Source organism: Nelumbo lutea, chromosome 6, assembly GCF_056320005.1.
Source record: "Nelumbo lutea isolate HS-2025 chromosome 6, American lotus-T2T, whole genome shotgun sequence".
Classification (NCBI taxonomy): Eukaryota; Viridiplantae; Streptophyta; class Magnoliopsida; order Proteales; family Nelumbonaceae; genus Nelumbo; species Nelumbo lutea.
Window position 1 is genome coordinate 61719029 of NC_142689.1, and position 17708 is coordinate 61736736.

Below are 17708 nucleotides of genomic sequence, written 5' to 3' on the forward strand. Positions count from 1 at the left end.
CAGTGGCATGCGAACTACCTGTATGAGCAAATGAAGTAGAATGTGCTCCACCAGAACCACATGTACCTAGTTGTCCACCTGTTACTGGATTTGGTCTGATTGTATCTTGCTGATTTAGGAACTGCTTATATGTCTCAAGTTCGGCCCTCACTGCAGTAGCTGCAATAGACTCCAAAGTAGCTGTAGTAGGGGGGTCAGGTATGTCACCAGTGACAGCCATGTTAGCATTTTCCTTCTTATTTTTAAGTCTATTTGGCACAAGATGGGGATGAAGCTTCCAATAGGTATCTCTTGTGTGTTTAGGCTTCTTACAGTAATTACAAATCAAATCCCTCTTATCTTCCTTCTTAATTTCACTACCACCCCAGTCTCCACTCTGTTTAGGTTTCACAGTACTAACCATGGCTGATTGTACAAAACCGGAATTCTTCATCATCACATTCCTTCTACTCTCTCCCCCTAATACAAAGGCATATGCTTGAGAGAGAGTAACTTTGTCCCTAGAAAGGATATGTTGCCTTGCAATATCATATTCAAGATTAAATCCAGCAATAAATTCAAAGACCCTATACTTCTCTAAGAACTTCTGATAGGCAGTAGCGTCCTTAGTGGTTTCCCAAACAACTGTCTCCAGATGGTCAATCTCCTACTATAGGGTTTTAAGGGTCGAGAAATAAACAACAATAGGTCTATCTCCCTGCCTGGTAGCAATAATTTCATTCCTCAACTAATAGGTCCTAGCAACATTTTCACTCTGTGAGTAGGTTTCTGCAACCCCATCCCATATTTCATTAGTTATATTTGCCCACAAAAAAAAAATCTTATATGGGGCAGCATCAAATTACACAACCAAGTCATTACCATATATTTTTCCTACAACCATCGGGAGTTGTTTGTCCTGGGTTTCACTTCCTCACCAGTGATATACCTCAACTTCCCATGAGCACCAATGGCCATCTTTGCATATTGTGACCATTCTAAATAGTTTGTACCATCTAACTTAACTGTAGTGATGGTTCCAGCCCCGAAAAGGTCTCTGACACCTACTCCCACTAGTTCCATTTCACTCTCAGTTTTGTTTTCAGCTCTGTTACCCTCCATAATCCTCAAAAAAGGGTTAGAAGGTCACTTTAAGATGAAGGAATATAAAATAAATCCCTTCAAATACCACAGACACCCTTCTGGTACCCCAGATGATCCTCCTACAAAAGACTCCCTTTCTACGGGATGGGAGAAGAGAGAGAAGAGGCAGCTGCTCTCTCCAGAGTCCCCCAAAAAAGGTAAGTCTTGAACCACCCTCTTCACAAAGCTTTAAGGAACCCTAAAAAATTAGGGTGCCACTTCCTATGTCAAAATTGAAGAGTCCTACAAAAGCAGGACTCTCTTCCTATCTCCAGTTCTTCTTGATTTTGATGGGAAACCCTAGACCAGCTAAAGGCAAAATAGATCCACCAAAAAATCCAAAAACTGGGCTTACCTGAGATCTTCGATCAGCCTCTCAAATCACCATGGGTTGCATGATAGAGCAGCTCAAGAAACCTTCGGCCTACTCTGATACCAACTAGAAGTTGTTGATAACAGTTTTAGATGAACACCTTGTGAAGAAAAGTATAAGTTGAAAGGTTTTAGCAGTAGAGAAGAATAGAGAAGAAAAAAAGAGAGTGGGATGTCACTGGAATTGAATTGGTCTAGCCGCCAACCCCTCATTAGTATTATATACTTAAAATAAAATAATGAGAGATTACAAGAATGCTCATAGTAGGGTGGCTACTTTAAGTAACTGTACAGTCACAACTTAAAAACATAAACTAATGGGCCCAAAGTCCAATAACTTCCTAACTTAACAACTTAGAAATAAAAAATAAAAGATCGGGCCCAATAACTTGAAATTGGACCAACTCAACAAAAGGGAACTATCAGGCATAAGTGGGCCATTAGCCTGGTAAATTTGGTTGGGGAGGGGGAGTAGGTAGCATTATGTAAGTAGTGAGAAATTCCAATTTATAAGAACATGTCTAATTAATTTGGTTCTCTCACCGGATCTAGTATTCTTTTTTATTTTTTGTTTCAGGCGTCGGGGCATGGAGGAGGGGTCTAAGATGAAGCAAAAGCTCCTTCATCCATGAACTACTGAGCTTTCTCTGTCTCCAAATCCTTTTCTTTTTCTTTTGATCATGTAGAGAAGATGGGCCGAATGGCCCATAGGCTGTTTATTCCTTTATTCTTTCTTACTTTTTATGTTCATGTCTGTAATGGGCCTTACTCTGGGCCCATCCTTTCTATGTTATGTTCTGTGTAAATTCTTGCTCAACTAAGGGCCTCCTTGTAATTATTCAAATTTTATCTTAATAAAATGGTGTTAGGGTGTTAGAGAGAAAGAGTAATGTTCGAAACTCTCATTCTCTAAACCCTCATTGCCGAACTCTCAAGGGCTGTTTTCTTCATGGTATTAGAGCAAGCCTGAACTTCAGTATTCTAGGGCTGGAAGCTTCAGCTCGTGTTGCCTTATTCTTGGAGTTCATTGGAAGTTGCCCAAGACTCAAAGTTTTTGGAGAAGTGGTTCAGTGGCCAGGAAGAATCAGAGAAAAAAAGGGGAAACAGCTTAGTTCCTGGTTTGAAGCTTAAATATTTTAAGTTGTGCTCAGATTTCTGGGTTATTTTTTTTTTCCTTGTTTTGGGCTGTTATACTCCGAAGTTCCTTTGGAAACAGTATAGCTATTCAGCTATCCTCTGATCATGTTTAATCCAGAGATTTCTGGGTTGTTTTCATTTCTTTTCTGGACTGTCAAGTAGCCGAAATACCTCTAAAATCAGTACTGCTGTTTATTGTTCTTTTTGGATTGTTTTTGGGCCCCTATACGGATTGTTATTTGGGGCTGTTTTCATCTTTGACAGTGTGGTCGTCTCTACTGCCCACTTTGTGTTTGTAAAAAGGTCTCTTCGATAGTAGGGATTGTTCTCTTCTCTTTTGGGGTACTGTTTGGCAAGTACTTAAATTTTTTGTTTAGAAAAGGAGCTTGGACTGGGTGGATAGTGTTTGGTAGTTTTCTGATTTATTCTTGAAGGCCGAACCAAGTTTGTTGGTGTCTCGTGCAGTCAACAAGGTGCTGCCTTTGTTTTTGGGCTCTCACAATTTAGGTGTGACTCGGCTTTGTGTATTGCCGCTTGAGGCTGGTTTAATACAGCCCTTGTTCATCCTCATCCGGTGTTGTTTGGTTAAAGTTTGCTGAAATCTTATTTGAAGTGGTTAAAAGGATGGACTCATTAGAGATTGAAAACAAGAATGTTGCTGAATTCGGACAGGTTCTGGGAGCTCTGTTGACTCTTTATTGACTGTGACCATAGTCAAGCTAGATGGAACTAATTATCTAGAATGGTCACAATCGGTAAAGATTTATATATGTAGTAGAGGAAAGTGGGGTTTTATCTCCGGGAGCAAGAAGGCTCCCCTAAAAGATGATCCATCTCATGAGAAGTGGATCCAAGAGAACTATATTGTTATTGGGTGGCTTGTGAACTCGATGCAGGCACAGATCAGCCAGCACTATCTATGGATGAATTCAGCAAAGGAAATCTAGGATAGTGTTGCTGAAACCTATTCCCAAAAACTAAATGTGGCTAGAGCCTATAAGTTGAGAAGTGATGTGAAGAATCTGAGACAGGGGGAGAAACCATTATCTATATACTTCTCAACTTTGAAGTCTTTGTGGCAAGAAATTGACTTAATAGAAGCTGTAACATGGGACACCACTAGTGATGTAGAGACCTACAGGAAACTAGTTGAAAGAAACATGGTATTTGGGTTCTTAATCGGACTAAACCTAGAATATGATATCACAAAGCAGAATGTTCTATCCAAGGAGAGTGTCACATTGTCACAAGCTTATGCATTGGTGAGCAGTGAAGAGAGCAGGAGGGTTGTCCAGGTTCAAGGGGCTGGTTTTAGTGATCACTTTGGGGATTAAATCTAAAAGGGTTGCTAGGACTTCTAGTGGCTCTGGAAAGAAATAAGTGATATGTGAGTACTGCAAGAAGCCGAAGCACACCAAAGATAAGTGCTGGAAATTACATCCTGATCTTGTTCCAATTCGGTTTTAGAAAAAAACATGATAGTAAAGGGACAGGGAGTGCAAATGTGGCTGCTCGGCCAGATAGTGATAAGTACTATACTAAAGAAATGTCTGTGTGTGCACAGTTGGAAGCCATGAAGGCAGAATATGAAAAGTTTGGAATGATGATCAGTCATCTAGAGGATGTGACTTCTTCCAACCCTTCAGGAAATTTAGCTCCTTCTACATTTGCTCATTCAGGTACAAGGGCCTTTTCCAATCATGCTATCACTTTAGGTAATCTTAAGATCCCTTGGATTATTGACTCAGGTGCTTCTGATCATATGACCAACCTTTCTACCCTATTTGTTTCATATGACTTGCTTCCTGGACGTGATAAAATCACTTTAGCCGATGGTTCACTTGCCCCTATTTCTGTCAAGGGAACCATCAAGGCTATAGATTCCTTGTTCTTACATTCTACACTTCATGTACCTAGACTAAATACAAATTTGTTGTCTGTAAGTAGTCTAACCAAGTCACTCAACTGTTGTGTAACATTCTCTCCATCCTATTGTGTTTTTTAGGATATGGAGTCTCGGAAGGTGATTGGGAGTGGCCATGAGGCGAACGGAATATACCTATTTGATACTCTGGGACAATGCACTAATCATCTTGGGAATGTTGCTTTTGGGTCTATTTCTTCAGAGTCTATTAGTCGGATTATGTTGTGTCATCGTCGTTTGGGTCATTTGTCTTTTTCTGCCTTGAGTCATCTATTCCCTGAACTGTTTAAGGGAATTAGTTTGTCTAGTCTTCATTGTGAGTCTTGTGAGTTATCAAAACATTGTAGAAACAATTATCCTTTGAATAATAAAATATCTTCTTTTCCTTTTAATATTGTGCACTCTGATGTGTGGGGGCCTTATCACTTACCCTCAATGGGTGGCTACAAATATTTTATCTTGTTTATTAATGACTTTTCTTGGTTCATTTGGATATTCCTGATGAAATCCCGTGATGAAGTTCTAAGACTTGTAAGGCAATTCCATGAATTTGTTCTAACCCAATTTGATACCAGGATTAAAATCTTCAGATCTGACAATGCAAAAGAATACTTTGAGAAGAACCTATCCTGCTATCTCTCTGACATGGGGGTTATTCATCAAAGCACCTGTGATAGGACCCTAGAACAGAATGGAGTTGTTGAAAGAAAAAATTGGCATATTGTTGAAGTTGCAAGAGGTATCTTATTTGCCTCACATGTTCCTACAAGGTTTTGGGGTGATGTCGTTCTCACTGCTACCTATATTATAAACCGTATGCCATCTAGGGTTTAGGCCTCCCTTCAATCTCTTTCATCTGGACAATGACCTTTTTTCCTATTCCTCTTTGTGTCTTTGGCTGCACCTATTATGTACATGTTCCAAGTGTCCAAAGGCATAAATTTGAACCAAAAGCCTACAAGTGTACCTTCCTTGGTTATTCCCCCACACAAAAGGGTTACTGTTGTTTTGATCCAAAGACTGGCACTCGGTATGTCTCAATGGACGTCACGTTTAATGAGTTTTCTCCCTTTTATGGTTCCTCTTGGGAAGGACATTGTCCACAGGGGGAGGATTTGTCATAGGTGTTTGCTCTTCCTTTTCCTGTTCCAGTTGAGCCTTTTGACAAATCTATTTCTCCTTCAAATGAATCAAGGGCAGATAAGTCATTCCATTCTCCCTGTTCCAGTGTTCTTCCTCCTTTACCTCCTCGTCCTATCCTCAATCCCAAGGTGTATCAAAGGCAAAGATCCAGAAATGGGCAGGTTGTTTCTCCCACAACACATGAGCCTCATATACTTCCAATCACAAATGAGACAACAGGTACTGTTTCAGCACCCTTGGAGTCATCCTTCCCTGATCTTGATATTCCCATTGCTGTTAGGAAAGGAAAACGGAAGTGCACTACTCACTACATTTCCAAGCACCACTTTGCCTACCTTCTTCTGTTGTTTCTAACCCTATTCCCGGGTCTGTGTCAGAAGCTCTTAATATTCCAAAATGGAGGATGCTATGAGGTCTGAAATTGATGCCCTACACAAGAATGACACATGGGAAGTAGTTGATTTGCCTGAAGGGAAGGATCCAGTCGGTTGCAAGTGGGTCTTTACTATCAAATATCGAGCTGATGGCACCATTGAAAGGTACAAGGCCAGGCTGGTTGCAAAAGGCTATACACAAACATATGGGATTGATTATCTGGAGACCTTTGCACCTGTTGCCAAGATGACATCTATGAGGGTTCTTCTATCTTTAGCTACTCACTTTGATTAGCCCCTTTATCAATTAAATGTGAAGAATGCTTTTCTGAATGGTGAATTACATGATGAGGTTTATATGTCTCTTCCTTCAGGGATGTATGGAACTGATATGCAAGGAAATGTATGCAGACTGAAAAAATCACTTTATGGACTAAAACAGCCCCCTAGAGCATGGTTTGAGAGATTTAGAACAATACTTGTTAACTTTGGTTATGTGTAGACACAGTCTGATCATACTCTTTTTGTGAAGAGGAGTGGACCTCTGGCAGTATACCTCATTGTGTATGTAGATGATATTGTAGTGACTGGTAATGATGTTTCAAGATTTCATGATCTCAAATCTTTCCTCCATACAGAGTTTGAGATTAAAGATTTGGGGGAACTGAGATACTTCCTTGGCATAGAAGTTGCTTGATCCAAGGATGGAATTCTTATCTCCCAAAGGAAATATGTTCTTGACTTGCTCTCTAAAACTGGGAAGATGGGTGCTAGACCAGTTGCCACTCCTATTGATATGAGTCACAAACTCTTTGCCTCTTATGGGACATTGTTAGAAGACAAAGGAATATTCCAGAGGCTTCTTGGGAAACTTCTGTACATATGCATGACTCAGCCAGATATTGCATATGCAGTCAGTTGCATTAGCCAATTCATGCATGCTCCTCGAGACACTCACATGGCAACAGTAGAGCGAATCCTGTGTTATTTGAAGGGCTCCCCAAGAAAGGAGCATCTGTTTGCCAAGCATGGTCACATGAAACTTGAAGCCTACACCGATGCTAACTGGGCCGGAAACATTGATGACAGAAGATCTACTTCTGTGTATTGCAGCTTGGTAGCTGGTAATGTTGTTTCTTGGAGAAGCAAGAAACAATCAGTTGTTGCTCGGTCTTCAGATGAAGCAGAATACTGGGCCATGGCACATGGAGTCTCTAAACTTTTATGGCTAAAATCATTGATGGAGGAACTTGGGGTTGAACATGACAAGCCAATGATGTTGTACTGTGATAATCAGGCTACCATCAACATTGCTCACAACCCAGTGCAACATGATAGAACTAAGCATATTGAAGTTGATCGACACTTCATTAGAGAATGGGTCTCTTTGGGTGAAGTATGTCTTCCTTTCATCACATCTGAAGGACAGTTGGCAGATTTTGCACCAAAGGCATTCCCAAGGCAAAACTTCAACCTGATACTGGCAAGCTTAGCATGATTGACATCTTTGCTCAGCTTAAGGGGGAGTGTAGAGAAAATGGGCTGAATGGCCGATAGGCTGTTTATTCTTTTATTCTTTCTTACTGTTTATGTTCTTGTCTGTAATGGGCCTTACTCTGGGCCCATCCTTTCTATGTTATGTTCTGTGTAAATTCTTGCCCAACTAAGGGCCTCCTTGTAATTATTCAAAGTTTATCTAAATAAAATGGTGTTAGGGTGTTACAGAGAGTAATGTTCGAAACTCTCATTCTCTAAACCCTCATTGCCGAACTCTCAAGGTCTGTTTTCTTCATATCAGAAACAGAATTATGGATTTCATTGATCAAAATAGAAATGCAATAATACATAGACAAAACCCACTTCTCGACCTTAGACACCCCAATGGAAATCATCTTTGGTCACTCATTGGCTAAATAAGTTATTTGGTAGCATGTTGGCTGATCTTGGTCCTATCTGAACAAGCCATTCATCTTGGTTAATGTTTTCTTTTTCCTAACTGAAAAGGAAGAGAAAGAGCCATTAGCAAGTTTTTCAGATAAAACACAAAAAGAAGAGAAAAGAGAAGACTTGTGGGTCATATGATTTGTGGCATTTGAATCAATGATTTGGGGAGATCAAAAAAAAATGGATGAAACATGAAAAGCATTGGAACAGGTACCTGAGTTTGCTGCATAAGAAGTGGAGGGAGTAAGAGAAGTTTCCTCCAATTGTCTGAGAACATGCTCAAACGGTTCAAATTGATCACATGGTACTTAGAAGACCTCCCTTAGGTGCTGATCTCATAGATTTTATAGTGGAGGAGCCACCATTACTTGACTATTGATGGGTCCCCCTTGATTTGGTGTAGTTGGGGCAGTATTGGCTGCATTAGCTTTTTTGCTCTGCTTCCCTTGGAACATTTTAGGTTTTCCATGTAAATCCCAACAATAATCCTTAGTGTTTCCAGACCTTCTATTGTGGATACACCATAATTTATCCTTACCAAAATCACCTCGTTTCTTCATATCACCTCTCTTGTTTTCACCCTTTGTTAGCAAAGCAACTTGCTCCCCCTCAGGAGGATTCATGGTCGTCTTCCTAGTTTCCTTGGATTGAACCAAAGCAAAGGCTTCTTTAAGACCGGAGAGTTCTTTGCTACCCAAAATCTAAACTCAAATAGGTTCATAAATGGAATTCAGACATGCCAAAAAGGCAAATACTCTTTCTTGAGAAAGAAATTTTCTATAGGCAAAAGCCAACATCATCATAATTTTCCTAATAAATGGTTCTATAGTGGTCCAAACCCTTCCACATAGATGTGAGAGAAGAATAGTAGGTTGTAAGAAATTTGTCCCCTTGCTTATGGGTTGATGATTCAACTTGTAAAAGATAGATTCTAGCAAAATGCCTTTGTTCAGAATAAGCTAATCTTTCTTGGCCTCAAATCTCCTTAGCAGTTTCAGCCCACATGAAGGTTTTTTCTCTGTGAATGCTGAATAGAAGAAACAAGACAGGACATGATTAAATAGTTCTCTTGTTCCCACTTATCACAGTCAGCTCTTCCTTTAATAGATCCCTTGGTCTTCCTAGTGAGATGCCCTAACTTTCCCTTGGCTCCAACAAACATTTTTATACTTTTAGACCATTCCAAATAATTTAATCCAGTTGAAAATATGTTTTATTTGTACGGTATTATTTGTTTTACTTGGTCTTTTTGTATTTTGGGCATGCTACTCTTAATATAAATCTTTCTTTGTGGGAGTGAATAGTAACACACCCGACACATTTGAACGTTTCTTCTCCTTATTCTTCTTCACCTTCTTGCCCCTAGCTTGAGTTTGCATCTTGGTATCAAAGCAGGGAAGTCTAGAGGTTCTTTGTTGAGGAGCTTCGTCATCCCAGTAGCCTGCTGATGTCATACCACTAGTGAATGACATCAATGGTCCATATGGCCAGCGGCAACTGGTCTTGATTTTGGTAGGGTTTGATTTTCCCTTCTTTTAGAAGAATTTTGATATGCATATTGTGGATGTTTGAAGGTGTTTAGATGCTTTTCTATATTCTTTAGACTGAAATTACACAAAATTTCAGAAATGGTTCTTCCTTCTTGGTTTGCTAATTGCAGTTGTTTGAATATGTGAGACCTATGTCATTCAGATTGGCTCAAATTTCTTTGAAGACAGGAAGTGGTTTCATATTTTTTGGTCCCCAGAAGGCTTTTGGGGATTTTTCTTCCCTTTGATTTTGTCGCCAACTCCTTTTTTTGCCCTTTTTTACTACTAAACCGTGATTGAACCCGATTGTTGGGGTTTGTCTTTGGTCCGATTGTGGCTAGGAAGCCTTGGGAATGGTTAGAGAGTGCTCTTGGAGTAGGTTTGTTGTTCCTAGAAGCTATAAACTATGGAACCTCCCAAAGATATTCGGATTACCTCCAGTGTTCTTCCTGGAAGCATTGATGTCACTAGTGGGATGATAGCCATTGTGAATCTTAATGGAACCAACTTCCTTGAGTGGTCCCAATCATCTAAGCTTACTATTGGGGGATGGGGTAATTTAGGATTTCTCAAAGGTAAGGAGACTAAACCAAAGCCTAAAGACCCGAAGTTTAACAAGTGGGAACAAGATAATTTTTTGGTAATGTCATGGCTATTATGCTCAATGCAAACTGCATATAGCCAGGAATTACATGTTTCTCTCTTCAACCTAATATATTTGGGATAGAGTAACAACCACCTCTTCCCAGGTTAAAAACACTACTAAAGTTTATCAACTCTATAGAGTAGATGGGCCAAATGTCCCATAGGCTGTTTATCCTTCTTTATCTTTTATGTTCTTTGTTGTAGTGGGCCTTAATCTTAGCTTTATTCTTTCTTGTGTTATGTTTTTAATTTTTTGCCCAACTAGGGGCCTCTCTATAAATTATTAAAGTTTAACTTAATGAAATGGAATTAGGGGTGTAAGAGAGAAGGTTATGTTCGAAAATCTCTCTTTGAACCCTAGTAGCTGTCACTTTCTTCTTCTTATCTCTTCTTGAAACCTGATTTCTGCTACTTTCTTTTGATTTTCTGCAACTTTTTAAATAGTCCTTTCTTTTCAAAAGGTTGTTTTTCTTCTTGGTATCAGAGCAAGCTCGACTTTTCCCTCTTTTCACCTCTTTGTTCCCATACACAGTGTGTATAGAGGACTGAATCGTAGAAATAGTTAAAGAAACCTATTTCAGTCCAGTTGTTAGTGGTTTCTAGAGAGAAGGGGACTGGTTTTGTCGTCCTCCCGACAGATTCAAGTGTGCTGTCCAAAACCCTAATTTTCTGGAGAAATCTTATTGCAGGCTCCACAGGGAGTTTGACCTGGGTGCTCAGTGACTGAAGGTCTTCTCATCCTTCATCTTGAAGATCGAATCAAGTGGATTGGTGTTCTATGAAGTCTACAAGGAGCGGCTGAGATTTCTCTGTTTCTCCCGGCTTCCAGGTGTGACGCAGTTAGCAGGTACGACTACATAAAGGCTGGATCACAACACAATTTTTGTTCTGTCTTCATTTGTTGTTATTCAAAGTTGTTAGAAGTTATTTTTGAAGTATTTAAGATTTAAGAAGATGAACCCTTTAGAAGTTGAAAACAAGCATGTTGCTGAATTCAGACAGGTTCTGGGAGCTTCTGTAGACTCTCTTCTGGCTGTGACCACAGTCAATCTAGATGGAACTAATTATCTAGCCTTGTCACAATCAGTAAAAATTCATATCTGCAATAGAGGCAAATGGGGTTTTATCTCCAAGAGCAAGAAGGCCCCTTTGGAAGATGACCCATCATATGAAAAATGGATGCAAGAAAATTATACTGTTATTGAATGGCTTGTAAACTCAATGCAACTGCAGATTAGTTAGCACTATTTGTGGATGAATTCAGCAAAGGAAATTTGGGATAGTGTTGTCGAAACCTATTCTTAGAAATTAAATGTGGCCAGAGCATACAAGCTGAGAAGTGATGTGAAGAATTTGAGACAGGGGGAGAAACCATTAGTTGTGTATTTCTCAATACTGAAGTCTTTATGGAAAGAAATTGATTTGATAGAAACTATAGCCTGGAACACCATTAATGATGTTGAGAGTATGACATCACAAAGCAAAATATTTTATCTTAGGATAGTGTTTCACTATCTCAAGCCTATGCCTTGGTAAGTAGTGAAGAAAGCAAGAGACTTGTCCAGGTCCAAGGGCTGGTTTAAATGATCACTTTGCTAACATAGGAGTGAAACCCAATGGAGTTGTAGGGACTCCAAGTAGCTCAAGGAAGAAAGAAATTATTTGTAAGTATTGTAAGAAACTAAAACACACTAAAGACAAGTGTTGGAAATTGCATCCTGAGCTTCATATGAACGCAGGGAGTGCTAATATTAGTACTAGTCCAGATAATGACAGATACCAAACTGAAAAGATGACTGCTAATGAGCAGTTAACAGCTATGAATGCAGAATATGAGATGTTTGGGAGGATGATCAGTCACCTAGAGGGTGTGGCCTCTTATTCCAACCCTCCAGGAAATTCAACATCTTCTGCATTTGCTCATTCAGGTATACGGGCTTCTACCAATCATGCAACTATTTTAGGTAATTGTAGGATCCCTTGGATTTATGATTCTGGTGCTTCTAATCATATGACCAGTGTTTTCACTTTGTTTGTTTCTTATGATTTACTTCCTGGTCGTGACAAAATCACCCCAGCCGATGGCTCTCTTGCCCTTATCTCTGGCAAGGGAACCATCAAGGCTACAGATTCCTTGGTACTTCCTTTTGCTCTTCATGTACCCAAGCTAAATACAAATTTGTTATCTGTAAGTAGCCTAAGTCATTGAACTGTTGTGTAACCTTCTTTCCTTCCTATTTTGTTTTTCAAGATCTAGAGTCTCAGAAAGTGATTGGGAGTGGCCATGAGGCGAATGGAATATATCTGCTGGACACTCCTAGACAGAGTCATGAACAACTTGAAAAAACTGCTTTTGGGTCTACATCTACAGAGTCCATCAGTCGAGTCATGTTATGTCTTTTTCGTTTGGGTCATCTTTCTTTTTTTACATTGAGTCATTTATTCCCATAACTGTTTAAGGGAATTAGTCTATCCAATTTTCATTGTGAGTCATGTGAATTATGAAAACATTGTAGAAGCAGTTATCCTTTGAGTAATAAAAGATCTCATTTTCATATTATGCACTTTGATATGTGGAGGCCTTACCACTTACCTTCTATGGGTGGCTACAAATATTTTATTTTGTTCATTGATGACTTTTCTCAGTTCACTTGGATATTTTTTTATGATGTCCTATGATGAAGTTCCTAGACTTGTGAGGCAATTCCATGAATTTGTCCTAACCCAATTTGATATCAGAATTAAAATTTTCAAATCCAATAATGCAAAAGAATATTTTGAGAAAAACCTAACCCGCTATCTCATTTATTTGGGGGTTATTCATCAAAGCTCCTATGTTAGGAACCCAGAACATAATGGAGTTGCTGAAAGAAAAAATTGGCATATTGTTGAAGTTGCAAGAAGTATTATATTTGCCTTGCATGTCCCTACAAAATTTTGGGATGATGTTGTTCCCACTGCAACCTACCTAATCAATCGTATGCCATCCAAGGTTTTGGGGTTTAAGTCTCCTTCATCTAGGGCAGAAGATCAACTATAGGGTATTGTACCTTCGTTGGTGGCAATCTTATAACTTGGAAGAGTAAGAAACAAACAATGGTGGCAAGGAGTAGTGTAGAAGTTGAGTATAGGGCTTGGCTCATACCACATGTGAACTAGTATGGTTGAAGAACTTGCTACAAAAGATGGGATTCTCAGTTGACAAACCCATGAGACTATATTGTGATAATCAAGTAGTTGTTCACATCTATTCTAATCCAGTCTTCCATGAGAGAACCAAGCATATTGAGGTCGATTGTCACTTTGTAAGAGAGAAAGTGATCAATGGAGTAATAACCACACCTCATGTGAGCTCGAAAAATCAGTGGGCAGATCTCTTTACAAAGGGATTGTCTCGGGGAAAAGTAGATTATATTTGTGACAAGCTAGGACTATATGACATATACTCTCTAGCATGAGGGGAAGTGTTAGAGTTCACAAAGGGATTCTTCTTCTTCTTCTCTACTTGAACATAGAACTGAATAGGGTTTTCACAAACTTCACCAGGCAACATATCCGTAGTAGTGATATTGTTTCACTTGCTATGGCATATTCCTTGGTGCAAAGAGAAGACAGTAGGAGGGTTGCTATAATGCAGAACACTAATATTGAACACTCTGCCTTTATATCTTCTAAACCTAGGTTGAGTAAGGTTTAAAACAAAGATGGGTAATGCTCATCTAGCTACAATTGGTGGTGATAGACTACTGGTATCCAGCCTTCGCAACATGGTTCCTTTGATGTGATGGGCAACCCCAAGCCTCTTGATTGAGCTAGAGAAGAGTGGGTCAACAAATTTTGTTGGTTTTAGCAATCCTTCCACCTCTTTTTTTAAAACAAGTATTGCATTTTCTTGTCATCCTTCCTCTTTTATCTCCTAGATTGTGGATTCTAGAGATAGTGCACATATGGTTGGTGTGCCTTTCCACTTTACCTCATATAAATTAACTTTTGGGAAATGTAAGATTACTGTAGCAAATGGATCTCATACTCCAATCTCAGGGTTGGGTGAAGAAATTCTTACACCTAACATTTCCTCCAATTTTGTTCTTCATATTTCTCTACTACATAAAAATCTCTTATTTGTTAGCTCCCTCGCAAAAGCTCATAATTGTTATGTAACTTTCTTTCCCTCTCATTGTGTTTTTTTAGGACCTGAACACGAGAATACAATTGGATGTGGACATGAAATAGATGGAGTCTACCTTCTTGACCAAGCCCCTGAGCAAGGATTATTGTGCCAAACTAATTCTTGTCAAAATGAAAAATTGAGTCTTTTGAAATTATGACATTGTCGCCTTGGACATGCGCCCTTTGGTTCTATGAAACCTTTGTTACTTAATCTGTATTATTCTATATAAAGTTTGAGTCCTCAATGTGAAGTATGTCATCTATCAAAATAATGTAGAAATAGATATTTTGCCAATAATAAAAGAAGTAATGTTGCTTTCCATTTGGTACATTCTAATGTATGGGACACATATTCTATTCCTTGCATGAGAATATACAAGTCTTTTATTTTCTTCATTGATGATTATTCTCAAAACACTTCACTAAACCTAATGAAGAGTAGGGATGGAATTCCCTTAATTGTTCAAAAATTCTTTCATATGATAGAAACATAGTTCGAGAAGAAGATCAAAATGATAAGATCTAGCAATGTAAAGGAATACTTTGAGAAGAACTTATGATTCGTCCTTAAAGAGAGGGGAGTAATTCATAAAAGTCCATGTAGTTATACTCCCTAACAAAATGAAGTGGTTGAGCGGAAAAATATACATGTGACTAAAATTGCTCGAGACTTACTATTCCAAATGCATATCCCAACTCGTTTCTGGGGAGATGCAGTTGAAACTGTTGTATACCTTATTAACAAACTTCCTTCTAGGACTCTTCATCTTCAATCAACTCATCAATTCTGCTTCGCTAATGATCTGATCTTTTGTCTTCCTCTTAAAGTCTTTGGTTGCACTTGCTTTATTCATGATATGAATCCCTCATAGCTTAAGTTTGATCCAAAGTCTATTAAATGTCTTTCTTGGTTATTCTTCTATCCAGAAGAGCTACAAATGCTTCAATCCTCATTTTGGTAGAAGATATGTTTCCAAGGATGTAACCTTCCTTGAATCTACTCCTTTCTTTCAGTCATCTTGCCCTTCTCTTTAGGGGGAGAATATTAGTGAAGATCAGGCTCCTTTTTGTTTACCTATCCTACCTCCTACATCTTGTCCATCTCCTTCCCCTAATTGCAATAATGCTTCATCAAATGAAGGAAAAAGGTTGCTTCTAAAACTGAATGTCCACTACAATTTAATATCTTGAACTCAAGTAATTCTAAACTTGTGAACCTTGTTGATTCTAGACCTCTTATTCTTGAAGCCGATGTCTTGAATTTAGGCCTTGATCTTCTTATTGCTATTCAGAAGGATAAATGGGAATGTACTAACTATCCTATTAATAATTATGTTTCTTATGATGCCCTTTCACCATCCTACTTTCCATGCATCTCTGTTTTTTCTTCTATGCGCATTCCTTGTAATGTTATTAGAGGCAATGCAATCACCTTAGTGGAAGGATGCCATGATCCAAGAAATGGAAGATCTCATAATGAACAAAACTTTGGAAATAGTTCTTTCCTAAGGAGAAAGTTCCTATAGGATGCAAGTGGGTATACACTATATAACACAATGTCTATGGTTCAACTGAGAGATATAAGGCTCAACTAGTGGCAAAAGGATATACTCAAACTTATAGGATCGATTATCAAGAGACATTTGCTCCTATAACTAAAATGAACTTCATTCGAGTAATCTTCTCCCTTGTCGCTTACTTCTCATGGCCTTTGTATCAAATGGATGTGAAGAATGAATTTCTTAATGGTGACATAATTGTCAAGTGTCGCTAGGCGACTAGGCACTTTTCAAAGAACGCCTCACCCAAAGAATGCCCTTCATCATTCCCACACAGTCCTCTAAAGTCAAGGTGAGTTAATCATTCTTCTTCTTCTTCGTTTTGTTATTTGTTTCCTAGTTTAAAACAGTGGTTATGCCCTATTTTTCTCCTCTTCCTTTTGTATCATTTCTCCAAGTTTTTTTAATCATTTTATTGGACTAAAATTGGGCTGAAAATAAATAGCAATATACTTATCACCTAGTTTCTTAATTGGTAGGCTCTAGCAACATTCTCATTCTGTGAATAAGTTTCTGTTACTCCATCCTAAATCTTCTTAGTTGTGTTATCACCATATAGTTCTCCTATACCCACCGGGAGTAGTTAGCTTTATGTTTCTTTTCTTTACCGATGACATACCCCAATTTTCCACAAGCCCCAATGGCCATTTGTGCAGATTGTGACCATTCTAAGTAGTTTGTACCATCCAACTTTACTATAACGGTCCCAACCCCGAAGAGATCTATAGCACCTCCTCCCCCTAGTCCCATTTCACCTACAAATTTGTTTTCAACTCCACAACTCTCCATAAGAAACCTCAAACACCTTCTTGGCAGTGGAAGAAGAAAGAGAAGAGGTTGCCACTCCCTCCAAAGGCCTCCAAAAAGGCTAGGACTTGAACCGCCCTCTTCAAAAAACCTCAAGTAACCCTAAAAAATTAGAGTGCCACTTCCTATGTCAAAATTGAAGAGTCCTACTTAATCAGGACTCTTCCCCTTTCTTCGGTTCTTGATTTTGGTGCTAAACCCTAGACCAACTACAAGGGATTTCAACACCACCAAAAAATCCAAAAACCGGGTTTACCTGAAGTCCTCGATCAGCCATTTACTTCATCATGCAGTCAGCTGATCTAGGGCTGCATGGAGCAGCTGAAAAAAATCTCTAAAATTGCTCTAGTACCAAGAAGAAAAGTTTAGGAGATCTATTTTGATGTAAAACCTGTGTAAGAAAGATGAAAAGAAAGAGAAGAGAAGATTTATGCAAAGAAGAAAATAGGTTTCCGCTCCCTCCAAAGGCCTCCAAAAAGGCTAGGACTTGAACCGCTCTCTTCAAAAAACCTCTAGAAACCCTAAAAAAGTAGAGCGCCACTTCCTATGTCAAAATTGAAGAATCCTACTTAATCAGGACTCATCCCCTTTCTTCGGTTCTTGATTTTGGTGCTAAACCCTAGACCAACTACAAGGGATTTCAACACCACCAAAAAAATCCAAAAGCTGGGTTCACCTGAAGTCCTCAATCAGCCCTTTACCTCATCATGCAATCGGCTGATCTAGGGCTGCATGGAGCAGCTGAAAAACTCTCTAAAATTGCTCTAGTACCAAGAAGAAAAGTTTAGGAGATCTGTTTTGATGTAAAACCTGTGTAAGAAAGAGGAAAAGAAAGAGAAGAGAAGGTTTATGCAAAGAAGAAAAGAGCAGAGAGATTGAAGAGAATGAGAGAAGCCAAAATTAGGTCTCGCCACCCCTTTCATTAGCTTATATACTCACAAATAAAAACTGAATACAAAGATAAATATGTCCTTAGTAAGTC

General features: G+C 38.9%; 1 protein-coding gene across 6 annotated transcripts in view; it reads left to right on the forward strand.

The window, feature by feature from the left end:
- Positions 1-17708, forward strand: part of LOC148849174 (exocyst complex component SEC3A-like) — a 97322-nt gene that overhangs the window by 70032 nt on the left and 9582 nt on the right. The window contains exon 23 of one of the 6 annotated variants that reach the window (XM_088948632.1): positions 10880-11012. The exons of the other annotated variants lie outside the window; for them this stretch is intronic. Within the exon in view, the coding sequence (XP_088804758.1) occupies positions 10880-10897 (18 nt within the window). The 3' untranslated portion in view covers positions 10898-11012. Of the gene's footprint in view, positions 1-10879; positions 11013-17708 lie in introns of those variants that run through there. 6 annotated transcript variants of the gene reach the window in all.